The sequence below is a fragment of the Pristis pectinata genome, chromosome 12 (genome assembly GCF_009764475.1).
Source record: "Pristis pectinata isolate sPriPec2 chromosome 12, sPriPec2.1.pri, whole genome shotgun sequence".
Classification (NCBI taxonomy): Eukaryota; Metazoa; Chordata; class Chondrichthyes; order Rhinopristiformes; family Pristidae; genus Pristis; species Pristis pectinata.
The window spans coordinates 43539568-43558534 of record NC_067416.1 but is presented as its reverse complement, the minus strand read 5'-3'; the positions used below and the strand labels follow the sequence as shown (position 1 = coordinate 43558534).

Below are 18967 nucleotides of genomic sequence, written 5' to 3'. Positions count from 1 at the left end.
GGGTCTTTTAAGAGACTTTTGGGTAGGTACATGAAGCTGAGAAAAATAGAGGACTATGGGTCTCTAAGGTAGGGACATATTCGGCACGGCTTTGTGGGCCGAAGGGCCTGAATTGTGCTGTAGGTTTTCTATGTTTCTAATGTGACAGCACCAGAGAGGGTTCAAATGACAACGTCAAGGATGGAAGTCTAGCTGAAGAAAGATTGCCCAGACGGTGTTAGTTTTCTTTGGAAAAGAAGAGGCCAAGGGGATTTAAGAAAGAATTAAAACTAAGAGTGGCCTAGTGAACAACTAGGGAATGCAGTTTTAGGGTAACTTGTAGAATACCCAAAAATGTCATTACTGTTGCTGCCAATTTAAACCCAGCTCTCACCTTCACATGTTCAGTCTCTGACTTTTTGAATCTGTCTCCATCTTAGGAGGTAAGCTAGCCACAAAACCTCCAAGACAAGCTGACAGACTCCTGCCGCTATCTTGACTAAACTTCCTCTCACCCTGCATCGTATAAAGACTCTGCTCCATTCTCGGAGTCCCTCTGATGTTGTCACATCTGTTCTGGTGACAACATTTCCCACACAAATGCCTCTGAGATGTCTTCCTGAACCATGCTTCCACCCTACCTTAGTTGACAGAGCCCAGAGTCATCCATTTACCACACTTCTATTCTCATTCCCTCTCCTGGCCGGAGGAAGGGTAGGGCTCTCACCAGAGTATCATCCTTCACATTTTCCAACATGATGCCACCACCAGATACATCTTTCCCTCCCCTTTCAGCATTCTGAAGGGGCTGTTCCCTTTGCGACGCTGCTCTGCTCCTCCATCTCCACCAACATTCTTCGTCTCAGGACACTTTCCCAAGCAAGCACAGGAGATTCTTTCACCTCTTCCCTTCCCACCATCCAGGAACCCAATCAGCCCACCCAAGTGAAAGTGATGATAAATTTCGCATGCCTTCCAGTCTTCTGTGTGGCGATCTTGCAGCCTTTGCATCTCAGTATGATTACTGAATTCAACAGCTTTCGCTAATTCACATAGAACACTATAGCACAGTACAGGCCCTTCGGCCCACAATGTTATGCCGACATTTTATCCTGCTCTAAGATCTATCTAACCCTTCCCTCCCACATAGCTCCCTATTTTTCTATCATTCATGTGTCTATCTAAGAGTGTCTTAAATGTCCCTAATGTATCTGCCCCCACAATCTCTGCCGGCAGTGTGTTCCAAGCACCCACCACTCTCTGTGTAAAAAACCTACCCCTGACGCCCCCCTTATACTTTCCTCCAATCACCTTAAAATAATGTCCCCTCATGTTAGCCATTGTCGCACTGGGAAAAAGCCTCTGATTGTCCACTGGATCTATGCCTCTTATCATTTTACACATCTCTATCAAATCACCTCTCATCCTCCTTCTCTCCAAAGAGAAAAGCCCTAGACATACTCTCCAATCCAGGCAACATCCTGGTAAATCTCATCTGCACCCTCTCTAAAGCTTCCACATCCTTTCTATGAGGCAACCAGAACTGAACACAATACTCCAAGTGTGGTCTGACCAGAGTTCTATAGAGCTGCAACATCACCTCGCAGCCCTTGAACTCAATACGCCAACTAATGAAGGCCAACACTCCATACGCCCTCTTACAACCCTATCGACCTGCATGACGACCTTAAGGGATCTATGGACGTGGACCCCAAGATCCCTCTGTTCCTCCACATTGATAAGAGTCCTGCCATTAACCTTGTATTCTGCCTTCAAAATCGATCTACCGAAGTGTATCACTTCACACTTATCCGGGCTGAACTCCATCTGCCACTTCTCAGCCCAGCTCTGCATTCTATCAATATCCTGTTGTAATCTACAGCAACCTTCTACACTATCCACAACACCACCAACCTATCATCAGCAAACTTACTAACCCACCCTTCCACATTCTCATCCAAGTCATTTATAAAAATCATAAAGAGCAGGGGTCCCAGTACAGATCCCTGTGGAACACCACTGGTCACCAACCTCAAGGCAGAATATGCTCCATCTACCACCACCCTCTATGTTTGCATTAGAACTGGTCAGTTCTGGTGCAGTGTTATCCACCTGCAATATCAACTTTGTTCTCCCTCTTCAGACGCTGCCTGAGCATTTCCAGCATTCTCCTTTGGGTTTCAGGTTCAGTAACAGTTCAGACCTGCATTTTATAGCTTTATCTCTTTCCTTCACTCCCTCCCCCTCCTTCACTCTAAATGTTCTTACTAATCTATTAACCAAAAGACTCTGTATACATTGGAATCGGCACAGCAACCTTGGCCTCATCCTGTGGAGAGATATTTCCCTTGTGCCATCCACCCTCCCCCAACACTGCAACTTCAAATGAATTTTTCTTCTCACCTTCCCTGGTTCTGACGAAGGGTTTTTAGCCTTAAACATCAACTATTTCTCTTTTCACAGATTCTGCCTGACCCGCTGAATGTTTCGAGCAGTTTCTCTTTTTATTTCACATTTATAGCATCTGCAGCTTTTTTCAAAATTTCCATCGGTGGTGGAAAGTTACTGGAGGGGATTCTGAGAGACATGATCTACTTGAATTTGGAAAGGCAAGGACTGATTAGAGATAGTCAGCATGGCTTTGTGCGTGGGAAATCTTGTCTCATGGATCTGACTGAGTTCTTTTTTGAAGAGGTGACCAAGAGGACTGACGTGGTCAGGGCAATAGATTGTCTACATTGGACTTCAGCAAGGCTTTTGACAAGGTCACACGTTAGACTGGTCTAGAAGGTGAGATCACATGGGATCCAGGATGAGCTGGCCAATTGAATACAAAATTGGCTTGGTGAAAGGAGGCTGTTAGTGGAGGGTTGTTTTTCAGATTGGAGACTGTGACCAGTGGCGTGGCACAGGATTAGTGCTGGGTCCATCGTTGTTTGTCAGGCCCCCAAATAGCCAATGGGAATTGGAAGAATAAATATGCAGGAAGATTGTGCAGAGTGGTAAGAATAATAGGGTTGTCATAGTAGGAGATTTTAACTTTCCTAACATAGATTGGGACTGCCGTACTGTTAAGGGCTTAGATGGGGTAGAATTTGCTAAATGCATTCAGGAGACTTTCCTTGGGCAATGTATTTTTACTCTTGGGTAATAGGGCAGGGTAAGTGACTGAGGTGACAGTAGGGGAGCACTTTGGGACCAGTGACCATAGTTCTATTAGTTTCAAAATAGTTAGGTAAAGGGACAGAACTGGTCCACAGGTTCAGGTTCTAAATTGGGGCGACATGAATCTTACAGTATGAGACAAGAGCTTGCAAAGGTTGATTGGGGTAGGTTGTTTGCAGGCAAGTGGGAGGCTTTTAAAGCTGAGACATTGAGAGCTCAAGTTGTTGAGTCTGCATGTTGTTGTTACAGTGAAGGGCAAGGCTGGTGGGAGTAGGGAACCCTGGTTGCCCAGAGACATTGAGGACCTGGCCAGGAAAAAGGAGGCATGGGTCAGGAACAGGCAGCTGGGATCAAGTGAATCCCTGGAAGAATACAAGAGATGTAGTTTGTACTCAAGAAGGAAATCAGGAGGGAAAAAGGGGGCATGAGATAACTTTGGCAGAGAAGATTAAGGAAAATCCAAACAGATATTATAAGTATATTAAGAGAAAAACAATAACTAGAGAGAGAACAGGCCCTGTCAAAGACCAAAGGGGACGCTTTTGTGTACAGCCGCATGAGATGGGCAAGATCCTTAATGAATATTTCTCCTCTGTTTCTACTGTAGAAAAAGACATGAAGACTTTGGAACTAGGAAAAGTAAATGGGGAGGTCTTGGGGAAAGTCCTCAAAACAGTAGAGGTGCTGGCTGTCTTAAATAGTATGAAAGTAGACAAATCTCTGGGGCCTGACCAAGTTTATCCAAGAACATTGCGGGAAGCTACAGAAGAAACTGCAAGAGCCCTGGCTGAGATATTTGCATCATTGTTACCCACAGGTGAGGTGCTGGTAGACTGGAGGGTAGAGAATGTCGTGCCTTTATTTAAGAAGAGCAGCAAAGGAAAAGCTGGGACCTATAGGCCAGTAAGTCAAACATCTGTGGTAGGTAAGTTACTGGAGAGGGTTTTGAGGGATAAGATATATGTACATCTGGGAAGACAGGGGTTGATTAGGGGTAGTCAGCATGGCTCTGTGCGTGGGAGATCATGTCTTATGAACTTGATTGATGAGGTGACCACGAAAGCTGATGAGGGCAGGGCAGTAGACGTGGTTTATGTGGACTTCACTAAGGCCTTTGATAAAGTTCCATATGGCAAGGCTGCAAAGGAAAATTAGATCACATGGAATCCAGGGAGAGCTGGCTAATTGGATACACAATTGGCTTGATGGTAGAAAGCAGAGGGTGATGGTGGAAGGTTGTTTCTCAGACTGGAGACCTGTGACTAGTGGTGTGCCTCAGGGGTCAGTGCTGGGCCCATTGTTGTCTGTCATCTATATCAATAATTGGTTGAGAATGTACAAGGCATGGTTAATAAGTTTGCAGACGACACTAAAATAGGTGGTATAGTGGACAATGAAGGAGGTTATCAAAAATTACGGGGATCTTGATCAGCTGCATAAGTGGGCCAAGGAATGGCAAATGGAGTTTAATTTGGATAAGTGCGAGGTGGTGTATTTTGGAAAGTCAAATCCAGGTAGGACATCCACAGTGAACAGAGGTACCTTGGAGTACAAGTACATGGTTCCTTGAAAGTGGAGCCACAGGTAGACAGGGTGGTGAAGGCGGCTTTTGGCACACTGGCCTGCATAAGTCAGGGCACTGAGTGTAAAAGTTGTACAGGAAGCTGGTGAGGCTGAACTTGCAATATTGTGTTCAGTTTTGGTCGCCCTGCTATAGGAAAGATGTTTTTAAACTGGAAATAGTGCAGAAAAGATTTACAAGGATTCTGCCAGGACTTGAGGGACTGAGTTATAGGGAAGAGGTTAGCCTAGGACTTTATTCCTTAGAGCATAGGAGACAGAGATGATCTTATAGGGGCATATAAAATCATGAGGGGTATAGACAGTCGTTTCCCAGAGATGGGGAATCAAGAACTAGAGGGCATAGGTTTAAAGTGAGAGGGGAAAAATTTAGGAGGAACTTGAGGGGCAACTTTTTTTTTTCCCCCCACACAAAGCGTGGTATCTATGTGGAATCAGCTGCCAGAGGAAGTGGTTGAGGCAAGTACAATGACGACTTTTAAAATACAGTAGGACAGGTACATGGATTGGAAAGGTTTAGAAGGTTATGGGCCAAAGGCTGGCAAATGGGGCATCTTGGTCAGCATGGACCAGTTGGGCCAAAGGGCCTGTTTCTGTACTGTACAACTCTGACTCTATATGAATAATTTGGATGAGGATGCAGTTGGATGGCTAGCAAGTTTGCAGCTGACACCAAAACTGTAGACAGTGGAGAAGGTTATCTAGAGATTACAACAGGATCCAGATCAACTGGGAAAGAGGGCCAAGGAATGGCGGATGGAATTTAACTCGGACAAGTGCGAAGTGTTGCACTCTGGGTAACTAAAGTAAGACAGGACTTGCACAGTAAATGGCAGGGCCCTGTACAATCGATAGACCCTGGGGTATTTCTCTGACTGAAGGCCTGTGAGCAGTGGTGTTCTGCAAGGATCAGTGCTGGGACCTCTGCTGTTTGTAACATAAATGATTTGCGTGAAGGTGGTCTAATTAGTAAGAATCCAAACAACACGAAAACTTGTGGATAGTGAGAAAGGTTGTCGAAGTTTAAACTTGGGTGGAGAAAAGGCAGCTTCATCTGTACAAGTGTGTGGGGTGATACATTTTGGTAGGTCAAATGCAAGTGGAAAATATGCAGGACCCTCAGGAGTACTGATGTACGGAGGGATCTCTGAATTGCATGTCTAGCTCCCAGAAAGTGGCAGCACAAGGTTGGCATGTCACATTGCAGCTGTATAAAACTTTGGTTAGGCCGTATTTGCAGTACTGTGTGCATTTCTGATTGCCACATTACAGGAAGGATGTGGAGGCTTTGGAGAGGGTGCCAAAGAAGTTTACCAGGATGCTGCCTGGATTAGAAAGCATGAGCTATAAGGAAACATTGTTCTCCTTAGAGCGTCGGAGGCAGTGAGGAGACCTGATAGAGGTTTTTAAAATTATGAGAGGCGTACATGGGGTAAGCAGTCTGAATCTGTTCCCCAGGGTAGGAATGTCAAACACTAGAGGACATGCTTTTAAAGTTAGAGGGGGGGAAGTTTAAAGGCAATGTGAGGGGTAAGTTTTTTTTAATATAAACGCAGAGAGTGGTAGGTGCCAGGAATGGGTTACCAGGCAGTTTGGTGGAGTTTACGCAGCGTTTAGATAGACACATGAATATGAAGGGAATGGAGGGATATGGATGATACACAGGAGTACGGATGGTACAGATAAACAGATGATAAACACTTTAGTATAAATTGACATCAAGATCAGCATAACATCGTGGGCTGAATGGCCTGTCCAGTGCTATGTTTTCTCTGGAGTGTCAGAGGCTGAGGGGAGACCTGATTTGAAATAGATAAAATTATGAGAGGCACAGATAGGGTAGACGGCCAGAATCTTTTTCCCAGGATAGAAATGTCGATCCCCAGAGGGCACAGCTTTAAGGTGAGAGGGGGGAAGTTCAAAGGGGAAATGTGGGTCACATTTTTTTACACAGTGCCTGGAATGCATTGCCTGGGGAGGTGGTGGAAGCAGATATGACAGCAATAATTAAGAGGCACTTCAACAGACATCTGAACAGGCAGGAAATGGAGGGAATACTCCACATACTCCAGGGAATACTCCAGGCAGATGAGATTGGTTTGACTGACAACAAGGTTGGTGCAGAATACTGGGCTGAAGGGCCTGTTCTATGTTCTAAAATTTTCAGGAAGATTATGGTTAAATTTGCTTTCCTGTGTAATTTAAACTGTACTACGAATATGAAACCTGGGTAACTGGACTTCTTCTGATTCACTGCTCTCCATGTGAATTACAACTTTCTCATCCTCATGATCCAAATTCTACTCAAAGGCAGAAAACCATCTTAAGCAACGAGATTGCTTAAGTTTTAAGACAGCTATGAATACGGACCTTGCAGGAGAGTATTAAATTGACAGTATTAGGCAGGAACTAAGGAGAGTTAATTGGGAACAGCTGTTTTTGGGTAAGTCCACATCTGACATGTGGAGGGTGTTTAACGACCAACTGCACAGAGCACAGGACAGGTATGTTCCAATAAGAACAAGGAAGTATATGTAAAGTTTAGGAAGCTAACATCAAACAGGGCCCTCGAAGAAGCTAGAAAAGAAGTCAAGAAGGGAATTAGGAGAGCCAGGAGGGGCCAGGAAAAGTCCTTGGCAAGTAGGAATCCTAACAGAATCCCAAGGCATTCTATATATACATCAAGAGCAAGAGGATAACTAGGGAGAGGGTAGGACCACTCAAGGATAAAGGAGGGAACACGTGCTTGGAGGTGGAGGATGAGGGTGTGGTTCTAAATGAGTACTTTGTGTTTGTATTTACCAAGGAGAAGGATGTGGAGGATAGTGAGATCAGTGTAGAGCGTGCTAACATGCTAGGCTTTTTGAGATAAAGAAAAAGCGAGTGGTGGGTCTCTTGAAGAATATTAAGGTTGATAAGTCCCCAGGGCCAGATGAGATATATCCCAGGTTATTGAGAGAGGCAAGATATGAGATTGCTGGGGCCATGACTAAGATCTTTGTGTCCTGCTAGCCACAGGCGAGGTCACAGAGGATTAGCAAATAGCTAATGTTGTTCCATTGTTCAAGAAAGGAAATAGGGATAATCCTGGAGACTATAGACCGGAGAGTCTCACGTCAGTAGTAGGGAAGCTATGGGAGAAGATTCTTAGGGATAGGTTTTATGAGCATTTGGAAAACTACAGCCTAATTAGGGACAGTCAGCATGGCAAGTCATGTCTTGAGTTTTTCAAGTAAGTAATGAAGGTAGAGCTGTGAATGTTGTCTAAATGTATTCTAATAAAGCATTCGACAAGGTCCCTCATGGGAGACTCATCTAGAAGATTAAGATGCATGGGATCCACTGCAACTTGGCTGTTTAGATTCAGAATTCTTGCCCATAGAGGGTAGTGGTCAATGGGACTCATTCTGGCTGGAGGTCCATGACTAGTGGTGTTCCGCAGGGATCTGTACTGGGACCGCTGCTGTTTGTGATATATATAAATGACCTGGATGAAAATGTGGATGAGTGAATTAGTAGTTTTGCAGAGGATACAAAGACTGGTGGTGTGGATAGTGCAAAAGGCTGCCAAAGGATAGAGTGAGATATAGATCAGCTGCAGATATGGGCAGAGAAATGACAGATGGAGTTTAATCCAGCCAAGTGTGAGGTGTTGCACTTTGGGAGATCAAATGTAAAGGGACAGTACACTGTTAATGGCAGGACCCTTAATAGTGTTGATGTACAGAGGGATCTTGGGGTCCAAGTTCACATCTCCCTGAAAGTGGCTGAACAGGTCGATAGGGTGGTAAAGAAGGCTTGCCTTTATTAGGCACTGAGTTCAAGAGTCAGGGAGTTATGCTGCAGCTCTATAAAACTTTAGTTAGGCTGCATCTGGAGTACTGCATTCAATTCTGGTCTCCTATGGAGGCTTTAGAGAGGGTGCAGAAGAGGTTTGCCAGGATGTTGCCTGGATTAGAGGGCATGTGCTATAAGGAGAGGTTAGACAAACTTGAATTGTTTTCTCTGGAGTGGCAGAGGCTGGGGGGAGACCGGACAGAAGTTTATAAGATTATGAAAGGCATACAGTAGATAGAGTAGACAGCCGGTATCTTTTTCCCAGGGTTGAAATGTCTAATACTAGAGGGCATGCATTTAAGGTGAGAGGGGGCAAGTTCAAAGGGGTTGTGTGGGGCAAGTTTGTTTTACACAGTGAGTGGAATGAACTGCCAGTAGTGGCAGTGGAGACGAATATGATAGAATCATTTAAGAGGCTCTTAGATAGGCACATGAATGTGCAGAGAATGGAGGGATATGGACATTGTGTAGGCAGAAGGGATTAGTTTACTTAGGCATTTTAATTAGTCTGGCAAAACATCACGGGCTGAAGTTCCACGTGCAAAGAACTGCTGCTTTATAAAGCAGCACATCATGAGCTGCGATACAACAGATGAAATCCTTTATATAATTACCTGCAAGGCCTTGTTAGCCTCTTTAATGGTCTCGATTTTGAGCTTTGACCTATAAGTGAAAAGATCGTATTCCAGAGTAAATACAAAAAAAGAATGCAAAATAGATACAATCATTAAATACAAGCCACACCCACCATCACAGTCCTCCCACCACTCCCCTCTCTCTCCACCCACAACATTCATGCATATCACCCGTCTACAATGAACACTGTTTATAGGGGTTGGAGGTGGGGGAAATTGGTGGGGGGGGGGGCAAGTATACAAATGATCCAGCAGCACGATTAATAAGATGAGAGGGATGCTTTACTCGCTGAGTTTGTAGCCCAGCTCCTGCAACGCCTGCTCCTGATCATTGCAAATTCTCTGCAACTGTCCATTCTCTTCTTGTAATCCAAGGAATTCCTGCAAAACATAACAATAAACAGATATATCAAGTTGGAATGACTTTGGGCCGTTATTTATCTGCCACGTATACACAGAAACGTTTTTCAATGGCTACAGAATACCTGCACCATTTGATTCCCAACGAGTCCCACTCTCTTCAAGAATACAAGCAAATACAGAGAATCTGATGGTGCAAACAGAATTTAGCAAACTAGGCAAGAACTTAAAAAACAGGACCTCCAGGATTGTAATCTCAGGATTATTCTCCATGTGCTAGCAAGGCAACAAATAGGAAGATAATACTGTTCAAATGTGGGCTCAGGAACTGGTGCAGGAGGGAGGGCTTCAGGTATATGGATCTCTTCCAGGACAGGTGGGACCTGTGACCTGTACAAGAGGGATGGGTTGCATTTATTGCAGAGAGATTTGCTAATGCTACTTGGGAGGGCTTAAACTAGTCTGATGGATGATGGGACCCAAAAGCAAACAGGAAAGTTGAAGAAATATAAATGTTAAAGCGAGCAAGTTCAGTTGACAGGACAGGCAGGGGCCTGACAAAGTTAAAGTCGAGTTTATCGTCACGTGCACAAGTACATGTATGCACAGGTGTAATGAAAAGCTTACTTGTAGCAGCATCATCAAAGGCACATGGCATCAGATACACAATATTCAGAAGAAAAGCATAAATTATGTAAAATGATACAAGAACACAATAAGAACAAAAATCCATTGTAGTGCAAAGTGGTCGAAGTATTGCTGTACTGAGACAGGCAGAGGCAGAGAGGAGATAGAGGGGGAGACAATGAGACAGGTAAGTTACAAAGGTAGAATGAAGACAGAGCGAGCGAGCGCCGGGGGAGTGGGGGAGAGAGCACGAGTGCTGCGAGAGAGAGAGCATGAGGGAGAGAGAGAGAGCACGAAAGAGAGATATATAGGCTGGTGGGGTGGGGGAAGCATTGAGGGGGAGTGAGCGGAAGAGTGAATAGAGGGACAGGGTAGGAGATATAAATGGGAGAGACACTGAGAAAAAGAGACAGGGTTACAGAAAAAGAGAGGGGAAGGGATGCCTACCCAAAAGATGGGGTATAGGGAGAGGCAGGAATATCGGCATAGACAGGGATACAAAGAGAAAGAAATAGGACGAGAGAAAAGAGAGACAAAATAGGGGCAAGTGATACGGAGACTGAAAATGCAGGAGGGTGGGTGGGTTGAGGGTGAATGGATGAGTGGAAGTGAAATAGAGGACGGGTATGCCAGGGAGTGAGGGAGACCCCAAGAGAGATTTCAAGAGATAGTAAGAATGAATTGGGATCTCATCTGACAGTAAAAAAAACAATACTGGGAGACATGGACATACTGGTGATACATGAACTGTAGACTAAGCAATATGTGCAAGACGTGACAATAAATGACATGAGAAAATGGCCTAGACAGAGATGTTCAATGACCTGCTCTCAATCTCACACTCAAGAGAAACCACACACACTGCAAGATAATTGTCAAGATACTTTGCTGACTTGGGTTAACAGAAGTGTCATTTTCCAGTACCTTCTTCAGGGCACTGAGTTGTTGTGTTTGTGCTCTCAGCTCTGAGATGGTGTTCCTCTCTCGCTTCAAGTCGTTCTGTAATGCTCGTCTCCACTCCTTCTCAATCTTCAAATCAGTTTCCAGTTGTATCCTGTTAGTTCACAATCAACTCAGTTTCCAGCAAACAAATTTACACCCCACATGGGTGAAAGAACACAACCGAAAACTCCCAGGACTAAACTCACATTTAAATTTGGCCCTGTTTAGCTTCAGAATTTTGGTTACACTATTCCTTAAAGTTTACATTCAAGAAAAAATAGTTTAACTGAATATATATCTGAACTCACAGATCCCTTTGTTAAAAAAAAGAAAAAAAAGATACATAATTCCCTGAAAGTGGCGTCACAGCTAGACAGGGTTTCGTGATATTTATTAATGACTTAGATGAGGGGGGTAGAAGGGTGGGTTCGCAAGTTTGCAGACGGATATTGATAGGATGCAGAGCTGGGCTGACAAGTGCCAGATGGAGTTCAATCCGAAGTGTGAGGTGGTACACTTTGGAAGGACAAACTCCAAGGCAGAGTACAAGGTTAATAGCAGGATTCTGGGCAGTGTGGAGGAGCAGAGGGATCTGGGGGTTCATATCCACAGATCACTGAAAGTTGCCTCACAGGTGGATAGGGCAGTTAAGAAAGCTTATGGGATGTTAGCTTTTATAAATCGTGGGATTGAGTTTAAGAGCCACGAGGTAACGATGCAGCTCTACAAAAGTCTGGTTAGACCATACTTAGAGTACTGTGTCCAGTTCTGGTCTCCTCATTATAGGAAGGATGTGGAAGTGTTGGAAAGGGTGCAGAGGAGATTTACAAGGATGCTGCCTGGACTGGAGAGTATGGATTATGAGGAGAGACTAGGGAGCTAGGGCTTTACTCTTTGGAGAGGAGGAGGATGAGGGGAGACATGATAGAGCTATACAAAATATTAAGAGGAATAGATAGAGTAGACAGCCAACGTCTCTTTCCCGGGGCACCAATGCTCAATACAAGAGTGTATGGCTTTAAAATAATGGGTGGGAAGTTCAAGGGAGATATCAGAGGGATGTTTTTCACCCAGAGAGTGGTTGGTGCATGGAATGCGCTGCCTGGGGTATTGGTGGAGGCAGATACGTTGGTCAAGTTCAAGAGATTGTTAGATAAGCATATGGAGGAATTTAAAATAGGGGGATATGTGGGAGGAAGGGGTTAGATCGTCTTAGGCGTGGTTTAGAGGTTGGCACAACATGGTGGGCCGAAGGGCCTGTATTGTGCTGTATTGTTCGATGGTTGGTTCTATGGTTGTAAAGAAGGCTTTTGGCATCCTGGCATTCATAAATCAAAGTACAGGAGTTGGTATGTTATGGTGAGGTTGTATGAGACATTGGTGAGGCCAAATTTGGAGCATTGTGCGTAGTTCTGGTCACCTAACTATAGGAAGCATATCAGTAAGATTGAAAGAGTGCAGAAAAGATTTACTATAATGTTGCCGGGTCTTCAGGAGTCGAGTTACAGGGAAAGATTGAACAGGTTAGGACTTTATTCCTTGGAGCGTAGAAGAATGAGGGGAGATTTGATAGAGGTTTACAAAATTATGAGGAGTGTAGACAAAGTAAGCTGTAGGCAAGTAGGCTCTTTCCACATAGATTAGGAGAGATAAGTACGAGAGGATATAACTTTAGGGTGAAAGGGGAAAGGTTTAGGGGGAACATTAGGGGGAACTTCTTCACTCAGAGAGTGGTGGGGGTATGGAACAGGCTGCCATCTGATGTGGTAAATGCAGGCTCACTCTTAAGTTTTAAGAATAGATTGGATAGATACATGGATGGGAGAGGCCTGGAGGGTTATGGACTGGGTGCAGGTAAATGGGACTAGCTGAATAAAGTTTTGGCACAGACTAGAAGGGCCAAGTGGCCTGTTTTCTGTGCTTAGTGTTTTATGGTTCTCAGGAAGCCACAACATGCGGGAATGGTCATCTGAACAATTTGCTGCAATGTCTGACAGAAGACCCATCAAACTGAATACCTCTGAAAATGAGCACATCGGATGGAACTTGAATAAGTGAAGTTAGAATGAAATAGTCATAAAATGTGCCATGAGGGCTTAACTGAAAATATTATAAATGCACTTCTCAAATAAATAGTATAAGGATCTGGACCAACCAGAGTTTTGGAAGTTAGCTAGGAGCTGGTATCAGAGGTTAGCTCTGCTCTCACTGAATCTGATCTCTAACATCAGCTAAGCAGTCTGATGCACTCCAAGCCAAAATACATACACAAGTTTGAAGAATAACAAGTTAGTTGGGGACATGAGGAGGCCTTGGCAAGTAGGGTTAAGGAAAACCCTAAGGCATTCTGTACATATGCGAGGAACAAGAGGATGACTAGGGTGAGGGTAGGACCACTCAGGGATAAGGGGGGAAAATGTGTCTGGAGGCAAAGGAGGTAGGGGAGGTCCTGAATGATTATTTTGCTTCAGTGTTCACCAGGTAGAGGGACTTAGATGAAGGGGAGGTTAGCGTAGAACAAGCAAATGTGTTGGAGCATGTCAAAGTTAAGAAAGCAGTGTTGGAGCTACTAAAATAGATAAGTCTACAGGGTCGGATAGTATATACCACAGGTTACCATGGGAAGCGAGGGAAGAGATTGCTGGAGTGTTAACAATAGCTTTGAGTCCTCCCTGGCCACAGGAGTGGTACCAAAGGATTGGAGAATGGCAAGAAAGGTAATAGGGATAATCCTGGGAATTATAGACCAGTGAGTCTTATGTCAGTGGTGGGCAAGCTATTGGAGAGGATTCTTAGGGACAGGATTTACAAGCATTTGGAGAAGCTTAGACTTGTTAGGGATAGTCAACATGGCTTTGTGAAGGGCAAGTCGTGCCTCAGAAGTCTAATATAATTTTTCGAGAAAGTGATACGACAAATTGATGAAGGTAGTGCAGTGGTAATGCATTTGGATTATAATGCAAACGCAAGGTGATTGACAAGGATCCCCATAGTAGGCTCATCCAGAAAGTCATGAGGCATGGGATCCATAGAAAATTGGCAGTGTGGGTTTGGAATTGGCTTGCCCACAGAAAACAGAGGATGGTTGTAGAAGGGGAGTATTCTGCCTGGAGGTTGGTGACTAATGGTGTTCTGCAGGGATCTGTTCTGAGACCCCTGCTCTCCGTGATTTTTATAAATTACTTGGATGAGGAAGTGGAAGGGTGGGTTGGTAACTTTGCAGATGACACGAAGGTTGGTGGTGTAGTAGATAGTGCAGAAGGTTGTCGTGGGTTGCAACCGGATATAGCTGGGCAGAGAAGTGGCAGATGGAGTTCAATTCGCAGAAGTGTAAAGCGATAGACTTTGGAAGGTCGAACTTGAAGGCAGAGCACATGATTAATGGCAGGATTCTTAGCAGTGTGGAGGAACGGAGAGATCTTGGGGTCCAAGTACATAGATCCCTCAAAGTTGCCGTGCAGGTTGATAGGGTGGTTAAGAAGGAGTATGTTGTGCTGGCCTTCATTAGCCAGGAAATTGAGTTCAAGAGCCGAGAGGTAATGTTGCAGCTCTATAGAATTCTGGTTAGACCACACTTGGAAGTTTTGTGTTCAGTTCTGGTCACCACACTATAGGAAGGATGTGGAACGTTTGGAGAGGGTGAAGAGGAGATTAACCAGGATGCTGCCTGGATTAGAGGACGTGTCTTATGAGGAGAGGTTGAGCGAGTTAGGGCTTTTCTCTTTGGAGCGACGGAGGATGAGAGGAGACTTGATAGAAGTATGTAAGATGTATGAGTGGCATAGATAGAGTGGACAGCCAGCATCTTTTCCCCAGGGTGGTAATGGCCAATACTAGAGGTGATGTGTTTAAGGTGTGTGGAAGAAAGTTCAGGGGAGATGTCAGAGGTAGGTTTCTTTACACAGGGAGTGCTGGATGCCTGGAATGCACTGCTGGGGGTGGTGGTAGGGGCCAATACAATAGGGTCATTTAAAAGAGATAGGCACATGGACGAAAGAAAAATAGAGGGTTATGGGAGGTGAAGTAGAGAGGGGGATAGATTGAATGGAATAAGGTTTATATACATTGGCACAACATCATGGGCTGAAAGGCCCGTACTGTTCTGCGTTCCACATTAGTACAACTTTGATAACCAACAGTCTGTGTGTCTAACATACAACAGTAGTGGAGGAATTAGGCCTGGATGTACTAATTTGTTTTACAGGTGAAACTCTCTCACATGTGACAACCTGTGGGGACAGTCAGACCCTCATTGTAAAAGATCCAATTGCTATGTTCATAGGGTCCCATTTATTGAATTGTGGCAGGGTGGGGGGAAGAGAGAGAGCGCACGGGGGCGGAGGGAGCGCGGGGGCGGAGGGGGAGAGGGAGAGCGCAGGGGGGAGAGAGATGGAGAGTGGCGGCGGTAGAGGGAGCGCGGCGGAGGTGGGGCATGAGAGAGAGAGGGGGAGAGAAAGCGAGAGCGAGAGAGAGAACGAGAGAACAACAGGCAAAGGTACAAGGCAGATGGCAGATTGAAGGCAAGACAGAATGCGAGGGAGAGCAATAAAGAGAACCAAGACCACAGTGTGGGCACAATATAGCGAGAGTATAGCAATGACAGTAAGCAAGAGCAAAACAATGAGAGTGAGAGCAGAACACAGAGTGAGATAAGGTGACATGGCAAAACGGGTAGGAGAATACGTTAGAGAGAATGACATCCAAAGCAAGAAAAGGAATTCAAAAGGGTAGACAGAGGGAGATAAAAAGGCTAAAGACAGAACATAAAGCAGGCAAAAGAAAGGCAAATATGGACACAGAAATAAACTGAAGTGGGAAGGAAGAGAACAGCAACTTTGAGATAAAGGGTTGACTGTGAGAAAAAGGAGGTGCACACAGGGAGGAGGGAGGCAGGAGAGTGGAAAGTGGTTGGAGGGAAGAGAAGGTTCAAGGGAGGAGGGGCAAAAAATGGCAAATAGAAACAAGAGAAATGGAAGAGGAACAAGATATTGGGAAAGAGTAAGAGACAATAGAAAGTGGAGGGCCAGTGAAGAGACTGAGAGAAGAGTGCAGGTTGGAAATCATGGCAATGTTTGCAAGAATTAAGGTGTAGAGAGAAAGAGAAGAGACGAGCGTGCATTAAAATACATACTCATTATGTATATTTATCTGAGAGTGCTGGATCCAAAAGTCATTTTATTTTCTTAGTTGCTCCCCATATACTTACAGCTGCTGTTCCTTCTGGTCACTTTCTCTTTGCAGGGTCTCCACCTTGTTCCCCAGTTCATGCTTGCACTTGTAGCTTCCCTTCTCTGCTGTCTCCTGATCTTTTTCTGCTTGCTGCAATCTGGTGCAAGTTAAATCAACTCTGGATAAAACCTATGCTTTGACCAGGGATGCAGGGTGGAAAATAGACCAAAAAGACAAAGAAGCAAATAACAGGATGCAAACATCAGCAAATTAAACTGGAGGAAGGTAAGAGAGAGGAATGGATGCGAGGGTCGGAGGGAAAGGGATAGTAGAGAAATAAAAGAAAGGCTGTGTTGCTGGAAAAGGACATCACGTCAGCTGAAGAACTTGGAAAGAGAAATACATAGTTGTTGCAGTCCAAGTATCAAACAAATAGGGGAAAAAAAGAAAAGTTCTGCTGAAGGAAGTTGAGGAGCTGGAATCTAAAATAACAAGCTGAACAAAAGACTTCTCTGGGTTTCTACCCGAGCTGTATGCAAACTGGCATGGGGTCAAAGTTGAATGTATGGCTTAAATACGTGTGTGAAAGAAAGGTTTCAAATGATGGGGCACTCACACAAGTAGTGGGGAAAGTGAAAGCTGATTCACTGGGACAAATCTCACTCAGATGTGGCTGCCCTGGCAAACTGAACAACTAAGACTATACACTGGGTTTCAAACAAAATTAAATTGTTTGAGCAGAAGACAGGGCCAGAGGGGAGAGAAAAGAGATTGGGTAAGTTAAGAAATGTTCTCTTAAGGACAATTGTAATAGTGCAGTTCATGACTTGCAGTGTGTAACAGGAAGGGGCAGAGCATGTAATGATGTCAGCAAATAGAGCCACTGTAAGGAAAAGTGATAAGATCAATGTTAAAGGTTCTTTTTCTGAATTCACAAATTACTTGTAACCAATAAGAGCAACTGGCACGATATCGAATAAATGGGTATAACCACAGCTGGGAACGGAACATTCCAGCATACTTGACATTGAGCAAGGATCGGCAGTTTGATTAAAACCACAGCAGAATGAGGAATCATCTTGCCTCAAAGGAAGGAAGTAAAATTAATGTGGATGGAGACAATAAATAACAAAACAAATCCATCAATGGGAGAAGTCTTCAGGTCCCCTTTCAGTAGCTACCATTGGACAGAATAAACAAAAAACAAAAGGAGCTTATAACAACGGTAATGCAATATCACAGGCAATTTTAATCTTAAATTTGCCAAATCAAATTGACAAAGGACGTCATGACGACAGGTCCATGAAGGCAGCTTCCGACAATACATTGTGGATCCAGTCAACAAATAGGCTATTTTACATCTTGCGACAAGTAATGAGATCAGATTAATTAGTGAGCCCACAGTAAAGGAAGCTTTATGAAAGAGTGATCACAGCATGGGAGAACGTCACATTCAGTTTGAGAGCAATTAACAATGAAATCACAATGAAACTAGAGGAGAGCTGGCCAAAGTGGACAGGAAAATCAGATTGAAACGTATAACAGTGGATAAGTAGTGGCAGATATTTACACCACTTTGGATACTGTTGGGGTGGTGTGGGGGGAATAGCCTCTCAGGTAAAAATTACAGCACTGGCCAGTTCAGTGGCACCGTGACTGGCTCTGTCGTACAGCAGGTTAGAGCAACATCTAGGCAAGCAATAGTGATAGGGGGCTCTTTAGTTAGAGGGCATAGACAGGTGTTCCTGTGGCTGCGAGCAAGACTCCAGGATGGCGTATTCAGGTGGTGCCAGGATCAAGGACGTCTGAGTGGGCACAGAACATTCTGAAGAAGGAGGGTGAGCAGCCAGAGGTCATGGCCCATATTGGTATTAACGACATAGGCAGGAAGAGAGGTGAGGTCCTGCAAAGAGAATTTAGGAAGTTAGGTAGAAAGTTAAAAAGCAGGACCACGAGGGTTGCAATCTCAGGATTACTCCCCATGCCACATGATAGCGAGGCAAGAAATAGGAATTTAGAATGTGTGGCTAAGGAGCTGGTGCAGGAGGGAGGGCTTCAGATACATGGATCATTGGTCTCTCTTCCAGGGGAGCTGGGACCTGTACAAGGAGGACAGATTGTACCTAAATTGGAGGCAGACCAATATCCTCACAAAGAGGTTTGCTATTGCTATTGGGGAGGGTTTAAACTAGCATGGCAGGGGGTTGGAACCAGAGTAGTAGGTCAGCTAGTGGAGGGATTGAGGGGAAGGTGGAGGTTAGGTCAAGTGGATGATGTGAAATTAGGAGGTGTTGTTGATAGTGAAGAAGGTTATCTTAGATTACAGGGGGATCTTGATAAGTTAGGGAAGTGGGCCGAGGAGTGGCAAATGGAATTCAATACAGATAAGTGTGAGGTGATGCATTTATGCATTTTGGGAAGTCAAACCAGCACAGGATATAGAGCAGTAGTGAATGTAATGGAACAGAGGGACCTTGGAGCACAAGTGCATAGTTTGTTGAAAGTGGCATCATACAAAGGGTGGTGAAAAAGACATTTAGCACACTGGCCTTCATCAGTCACGACATTGAGTACAGGAGTTGGGAGATAATGTTGCAGTTGTATAAGTCATAGGTGAGGCTGCACTTGGAGTACTGTGTACAGTTTTGGTCATCGTTACAGGAAAGACATGG

General features: G+C 44.5%; 1 protein-coding gene across 1 annotated transcript in view; it reads right to left on the bottom strand.

The window, feature by feature from the left end:
- Positions 1-18967, bottom strand: part of rufy2 (RUN and FYVE domain containing 2) — a 96891-nt gene that overhangs the window by 9225 nt on the left and 68699 nt on the right. Inside the window, exons 13-16 of the mRNA XM_052027862.1 lie at positions 16333-16452; positions 11109-11238; positions 9484-9578; positions 9177-9225 (exon numbers count right to left, since the gene is read on the bottom strand). Coding sequence (XP_051883822.1) covers positions 9177-9225; positions 9484-9578; positions 11109-11238; positions 16333-16452 — 394 coding nt within the window. The remainder of the gene's footprint in view (positions 1-9176; positions 9226-9483; positions 9579-11108; positions 11239-16332; positions 16453-18967) is intronic.